This window comes from Mangifera indica, chromosome 14, assembly GCF_011075055.1.
Source record: "Mangifera indica cultivar Alphonso chromosome 14, CATAS_Mindica_2.1, whole genome shotgun sequence".
NCBI lineage: Eukaryota > Viridiplantae > Streptophyta > Magnoliopsida > Sapindales > Anacardiaceae > Mangifera > Mangifera indica.
In genome coordinates this window covers 13,160,856-13,168,418 of record NC_058150.1, presented here as the reverse complement: position 1 = coordinate 13,168,418, position 7,563 = coordinate 13,160,856, and the positions used below count along the sequence as shown (strand labels likewise).

The 7,563-nt window shown below is 35.2% G+C and overlaps 1 protein-coding gene across 2 annotated transcripts; it reads left to right on the top strand.

Annotated features, from left to right (window-relative positions):
- The first annotated feature begins 764 nt into the window (after positions 1-764).
- LOC123196429 (protein IQ-DOMAIN 13-like) lies at positions 765-4,964 on the top strand. 2 transcript variants are annotated; one of them, XM_044610457.1, is made up of 7 exons: positions 765-1,152; positions 1,946-2,034; positions 2,282-2,379; positions 2,464-2,838; positions 3,091-3,330; positions 3,704-3,832; positions 4,003-4,964. In XM_044610457.1, the coding sequence occupies exons 2-7, from the start codon at positions 2,013-2,015 to the stop codon at positions 4,726-4,728; spliced, it is 1,590 nt and encodes a 529-aa protein (XP_044466392.1). In that variant the 5' UTR covers positions 765-1,152; positions 1,946-2,012; the 3' UTR covers positions 4,729-4,964. The 2 variants fall into 2 exon arrangements, with proteins under 2 accessions (XP_044466392.1, XP_044466393.1); XM_044610458.1 differs by lacking the exon at positions 1,946-2,034 and having other exon boundaries at positions 827-1,152.
- Positions 4,965-7,563: the final 2,599 nt, after the last annotated feature.

Below are 7,563 nucleotides of genomic sequence, written 5' to 3'. Positions count from 1 at the left end.
GATATATATTTCTTAGAGCCCCCACAAATTTCAGAAAATGTTGTAAAACCCCTAAAAGCAATGGATTGAATTCTTGACATTGAGTAATTTTAAACACCGAAATGAATTTGTGTTTTTTTCAAATACAATTAAGATTGTAGCTCCTTTCTAGTAAATCAAACTCGATAAAATATTGTATTTTTATAGAATGAGTTAGATATATTATAATTAAAAGTGAATTCAAATCAAATTGAGTTTTAAGTCTACTTTTATTTAACTCGATATTAATATAGTCCAAATTAAACTCAATGAGCTTATAAGGAAAGGAGCTCAAATTGAACACTCCATATGAAGCTCAAACTCGGTTTGATTGAGCTTAGGACAAAAAACAACGTCATCTCAACTTTAAATTATACAAAAAAATTATGTCGTTCTATTACACTTATAATATAAAATAATTGTAGATAATATCATTTTATCTGCATATGTGAGTTATTTGTAAGCCAATTGAACCAAGCATTCACATGACTCAAGCTCGAAATTAACCCATGATCACTCGTTTTAAGCTCAAATGAGTTGAACTGATTGTCAAACTTGATTTTATTTGGCTGAAATCTACTTCTAATGTAGAGTTATTACATGAGTCCAAAATGTATAGAGTAGAAATTATCACAAGCCTCATATAAGGGGGATTGTAATACTTCAAAAAATTATGGGCTCTGAATGGAAAGCGATCTTTTAAGGGGTTGGAAGGAATTCTCCCAAAGAATTATTATAAATCCAACAAAAAATGAAGAACACAAGTAGAAAGAAAATAAAAAAAAAAAGTTGCACTAAATTGGTCCAATTAAGAAGCAAAATAAAAATCAGGAAGCAGTTCAAAGTAAAACAAAAACAAAAGTAAACAGTAACATAACGCAAACCATCTTCTATGTAAAAGCCAAAGAATTATCAAACCATGTTGTTGCTTTGTAAAAGAGAGGAAGGAGCCTAAAGCAAAGCAAAGCAACAAAGGAAGAAACAAAGAATCACAGAGAGAAAAAGAAAGAAAGAGTCTTCTTTTGTTGGCCGGCTGGCAGCAGCCTGGCTGTCTAAGCCTTACCTTTTTTCTGGGAATTTCAGCTTTTTGAAGGCTCTTGTTTTGTAGAATTGGAAAATTTCAAGTCTCATGAGGTACATGATCAGTTAAATTTTTTTTTTCTTTTAAAGTTTCAATTTTTTGTTGGTTATTTTGTTTAGGATCATGTCAGCTTTCGTGGCTTGTTTTGATTTTGTGTCTTGGGTTTGGTGAAGATAAGGTTTTTGTCCTGGTTTTATGCAGTTGAAAAGGTTGGTTTTTAACTAGTTTTTGGTGTTTAATTGCTCATCTGTATCTTGGATCCTTTAAAATTTAATTCTCAAATAATTTACTGTTTTTCCTCCAAAAAGTTTAAAATTCTGGAATTTTTACACCTAGTTTTTGGTGATTTGTTTCTGATAGAACCTTTTGTTCTTAAAAGTACTAATTCTTTGTACAGATTAAGTGTATCAATCTTGTCAAAGGTCTTGTTTTTGCTAATAAACAAATGGGAATTTCACTTTCATGGGATTGTTTAACTTGACTCTTCTTCTTTGAAAGCTTGTATGTGTGTAATTTTGTAGATAAATTATTCGATTGACCGCCAATTATAAACCATATATAAACAACCAAGTTTGAACTTAGGCTTATTCTCTTGATTGTGTCATGTCAAGACATGGCGGATACGGTTGTTCCATTTTGCAAACGTTGAATCCGGTTAGAAGATTCCTCTGTTCCCTTCTTATCCTTAGAGTCCACGGAAGAGGGTTTTCTTTGTTCTGTTCTTTGCAGTGGTGATTGTGGTGGCGAATTGCCTTAGATCTGTGATTTGGATTTATTCTATTGTTCAATCTTATAGTTGGATTTTGACGAGTTACATGTGGGAATTGGTTGTTGGTGTTTTTGTAGTTGGTTCGTAGCCTTGTATGCCTGCTTGCTGAGTACAACTTCGTGGGTCGTAAGAGCTTGAAAAATAATGAGAAGCTTGTGGTGTTTTGGTACTTTTTCATCTCTCTGGCTAATTAACTGTACAATGTTAAGTTCTGGCAGTTACTAGGTTGATAAACTGTTCGGATTATTGTGTACTTTATGAAATCTGCAATGGCTAATTTGATCTTCACTGGCGTTTCTGCTTGTTTGTGATTTACCATATGATAGCAGATTTATGATTCCAATCATTCACATGCTGCATACATATTCTCAGAGCAGCATAGGCTTAACTGTTTTGTTTGTTTTCACATCCAGGTCAAAAGAGCAATGCTGAAAATATGGGAAAGAAAGGGAGTTGGTTTTCTGCAATAAAGAAAATCTTTTTACCCCACTCCAAGGAGAAACTAGCCAATGTAAGTCATCCTGATTATGGCATGTATTGTGAAGTGGTTGAAAGGAAGAGTGAATGTTTTGGCTAATTCTTGATCATACTGCAGGAATCAGATAAGAAAAGTACAAAAGAAAAGAAAAAGAAGGGGCTAGCAAAACTACGGCGTGGAGAAACCAATTCCTTCATTCCCCTATTTAGAGAACCAAGTAGTATTGAGAAAATTTTGGGGGATGCTGAAAGAGAGCATAACTTAGTATTCAGGCCTCCCACCCCACCTGAGCAACCTAGAACGCCACCTTTTGTGCCTACAAGAGTTGCTTCTCCAAGGGTTCCTTCTCAAAGGATTTCTTCTCCAAGGGCTGCTTCTCCAAGAGCTGCTTCACCAAGAATTCTTCAACAGCATAGGGAAAGACCAGAACCAACTCTAAGATACCGCCATGCTTGTGCTACAAAAATTCAAGCAGCCTATAAAGGATATATGGTAAGCTCCTACTTTCCCTTGTCACCTGAATCATATTAAGTGCAATCCTTGCTGGGCCGGTTCAATTTATGATAAATTTGACATATATGCATATTAAATTTCTGGAATATTCCCAAGTACACACTCATAGCTTGAGGAACCTGTTAATGAATCTCTCTCAGATTGTTAATACGTTTAGATCCACTAGACAGCATCACGCTCTGAATCTATTGGACTAATGCCATAATGCTAACATTGAACTTTTTTATGCAGGCTAGGAGAAGCTTTAGAGCTCTGAAGGGTCTAGTGAGGCTTCAGGGAGTACTGAGAGGACAGAATGTGAAGCGCCAAACAGTGAATGCCATGAAGTGTATGCAGCTTTTGGTGAGGGTTCAATGTCAGATTCAGTCAAGGAGGATTCAGATGTTAGAAAACCAAGCACGACTTCAAGCTCAGTACAGAAATGACAAGGAAACAGAAAGTACCTTGGGAAAATGGACCTTCAGCCAGGCAGTGAGTTCTTCATCCTTGACTTTTGATTGCTTCCCTGTTTATTTACCTTTGCGGTAATTTGGTCAACGTATAGAATTTTACCATTGTACCTGCTTACCCAAACAAGCGCAGATAGATCAGAGTCTGCTTCAAAAACTTAATAGAAGAACACTTGAACCAACTTGAATTTGTTTAAGAAAATCTGCCTGATTTTTCAAGAAGAAAAACCTAAATTCCAATTTTGGGTTTATCCCAGTTGAAGCTGGGTAGGCCTTTTAAGGCAGTTTTTGCTTAGATGCTTAATATTGTTGGTTGGCTATTGTTGTTTGAAATTTTTTTTTGATGTTTTATGTGAGATGATAAGCATCATGAATTTTTGTAAATCCTTGGATAGTCCGAGGCAGGAAATGAAGACTGGAATGCTAGTGCGCTAACCAAAGAAGAAACGGAGGCAAGGATGCAAAGGAAGGTGGAGGCAGCCATCAAAAGAGAAAGAGCCACGGCCTATGCATATTCCCACCAGGTACTTTTCATTGATCTTTAGCCCAATCCAGCTTCAATCGCATCGATTATGCTGCCTATAAATCTTGGCTGTCATGGTCTGCATGTGATTTCGTTTGATCAGGCCTGTCTTTCATGTGAATGATGAATTTAACACTTCTATTATTCTTGTGGTTGTCATTTTGCCAATAGTTGTGGAAGACACCTCCTAAATCAGCTCAAACATCTGTGGGGGTGCTTCCATGGTGGTGGAAGTGGTTAGAACGTCAACTGCCTCAGGCTAACCCATCCGAAAGTCAAAGCATAAAGAGTTTTCAACTTACGCCACCAACACCAATGGCTGATCAGCACCTAAAACCGAGCCCTCGGGCACAGTCAAGCTGTCACAATCGATATAGTTTCGGGTTTGACATGGATACTCCAACTCCAAAATCTACAAAGTCAACCATTCTCCCCGCAGCAAGATATGCTCGGAGTCCAGCTTTAGGTAAAGCCCGTCAAGGCAGTCCCGGTTTGTCAAAATATTCAAGAGCAAGAGCTAGTGGAGCTCCTTCTCCTTTCAACTTGCCATTTAAAGATGACAATAGTCTTACAAGCTGCCCGCCCTTTTCCGTTCCGAACTACATGACGCCTACAGTTTCTGCAAAAGCGAAAGCAAGAGCTAACAGTAATCCGAGGGAGAGGTTTCCAGGGACCCCAAGCAGCGAATCACAAAGAAGGCTTTCATTTCCTTTGACACCAAGCGCTGGATCACAAAAGTGGAAGAGAGGTACCTTCTTCTCCGATAGCAAAGAGTCTAGCTCCCAGAGGGCCTTAGATAAGAATCAGTCAATGCAATCTATAGGAAATTTGAGTGAGGATTCAACCGTTTCAGTGCCTGCCACGGTCAGAAGGAAGCCGTTTAACCGATTTGTGTGATGATTTGTTTGCCCTTTATTTTTTCTCTTTTTAACATCATGATGTTCATTTGATTGAGTGTATGTGATATGTCCAGAATCATAAAGATTACTAATGTATGATGATAATAAAGAAACATAGGAGATGATATGCTTTGTATGTGACAGGATTTGGGCTTTGTAAAGGAATTGTAACAGTTATTTTTTCTGGATTTCTGAGAGGGAGAACCATTATTTCCCATCCGGGTTTTGCCCCAATGAAACTTTCCCACTCTCAAACCTTAAATATGACACGTGATGGTTTGTCTTCGTTGATGACAATGCCCAGGAGAACCATCAAAAGGAGGTTGCACCGAAGACAAAAAGTCGTCGTCTGGAGGTTGTCGAAGAGGAAGAAATGTCGTTGAAAAATTGGAAACTTTAAAAGGGGAATGTTGTTTTTGAAAACTTGGGTTAAAAAAAATTATTAGTTTTTAGGGTTTAGAGGGGGAAAATGAAATCAAATTTAAGTTTATTTTTAATATTACCGACAAAATAATGATTTTGGCCTTAAAACCGTAAATTTTAACCGTCTATAGGTGAATAAATGAGATTTTCAAAATTAACAGAGAGAAATTTGGAAAAACTAACATATTTTGGGTGGGAAATAATCCTTTAGCCTTTAAAATTTGGGGATAATCGATATCCTATTACCTAATAGTTTCGTCGAAAGCAAGACAAGCTAACACTTCAATATGAACATAGCCAAAAACTTGTTCCAAAGAGGGTCAAGGTGTAAATTACACTTAATAATACATTTGTAAATAAACTTATAATAAAGAGCAGGTCTTTGGATAGACTCGACCGAGACTTGATTGTTTAGTCTAAAAAAATATTTTGATTTGACTAAATATGGGTGTTGAACAAACCTAAACAAAATTTATGTTCAACAAGAATCTATCTTAGGCCTAAGCTTAGACCCGAACAACCTTTGTTCTAACTTGATTGGACTCGAAAATGCATTGGCCTAAAGTTTGGCAAATAAATGCTCATTTTTTCAGTAATTACTAATTTCGCTGCTATTTCCCTCTTTTTCTACAACATGATTTACCCTATAATGTATTGGCATACAAAATAGTGTGTTTATAATTAATTATAAGTTAAATATATATCTATTTATATATTTCTTTTATTAGCTAAGTACAAATTAATTAGTTCATATAAATAATCTGTTATATTTGATCATTTAGGCACAAAATTTTGAGAAATTAATTAAAATAACCTAATATATTTAAGCTAATTAATATTAGTTATTAATAAAATCAGTTTTTAAAAATTATCTTATAATTAGAAATTTGTGTCCAATTCACTTTAAATGCATTGGGATCGATGCCTTCACATCTCTTGGTATGATAATGGACCTCGATGAGCCTCAAAAGTATCAATGAAATTGACCATCAGAGTCGTGTCTGTAAAAATTTACACCATGTGCGTGGAATGTCAGGTTTTCAAATCTTTGGGGGAATTTTAGGGATGTGTTTGTTAGATTTTGAAGTTGTAGGGGAACGAAAATGGGCCTAAAACAGGCCCGAAAGAATAAAAATAAAAAATAAAGGAACCAGGCCGAAAAAAGTATTCAAGGTGCAAATAGACAAACCGAAACCCCAGTTTGAAAAAAATCTGGATCCAAACTAGAACATATTATATTCGGTTTAATAAACCTAATTAAGATTAACAGATCTATTAAAGAGTATAGTAGGTATATACTAATATATGAATGTTTAATAATAATGGTTATGCAGTCCAAACCTCTCCTCAAACAATTTTATCTCCACTCCCCTTCTCCCCCACCCCGTCCCCTCCCTTCCGAAACTTTAAAAACTAACTATTTTACTCTTAAATCAAGTTAAAAAAAAAAAAACATTTCTCCCTTTTTAGGATTTAGTTTTTAAACACCGATCCCATTGTTGGTAATCTCTCTTTTTTACGATCTCTCTCCACTCACTTGAACCTTTAGTTGACATCGATTGAAATTGAGAAGATAAACATCTTCCAGACAAAGACGAGACCTTCGTCTTCGTCTTCGTCTTCATCTTCATCTTCATCTTCGACTTCAATCGATGTCTATTAAAAGTTTACGTGAGAGAAGAGAGATCACTGGAGGGGGAGAAAACATTGGGAGGGAGATACCACTAGCAATGACGCAGGAGTTTGAAAACTAAACTTTAAGGGAGAAAATATCATTTTTTAAAACTTGCCTTATAAGATAATTGTTAGGAGGGGAGAGAGGGGGGGGGGGGGGGGAATAAAATTTAAGTTTATTTTTAGTATTACATATGAAATAATAATTTTGCCTTTAAAACTGACAGATTTAATTACCCATGAGTAAGTAAATAAAATTTTTAAAGTTAAAGAATGAGAAATTGAGATACCTAATTATATCTAACATCGAATCCCATACCACATAAGTGCTTACTGTATATCAACAATATTTTCAAATCCGTATAGGCCATGGACAAGTCAAGGGCGAGTCTGAGTCTATCCCGGTCCAATTATTGAAACATCAATATTATTGATCTGATAATATATTACATGGTTAAACATATTGAATAAAAATTAGACTAATGTGTGGCCAAATAGAATTATGGTCTGGTTATATGGTGCATACATTTTGCAAATCGCAAAAATAAAAAAAAATATTTATTAAAGTCACACTATCCAGTCTAATTCAACTGTGGGAGGATATTTAATTACCTAGTTAATCTAATTTTTATTATTCTGAGTATTTTATTTATTTTATCAAGTAATAAATAAAAATAATTTACTAATCACATTCATCTTAAATATTGAAGAATTATTGAGATAATATTAAATTTCT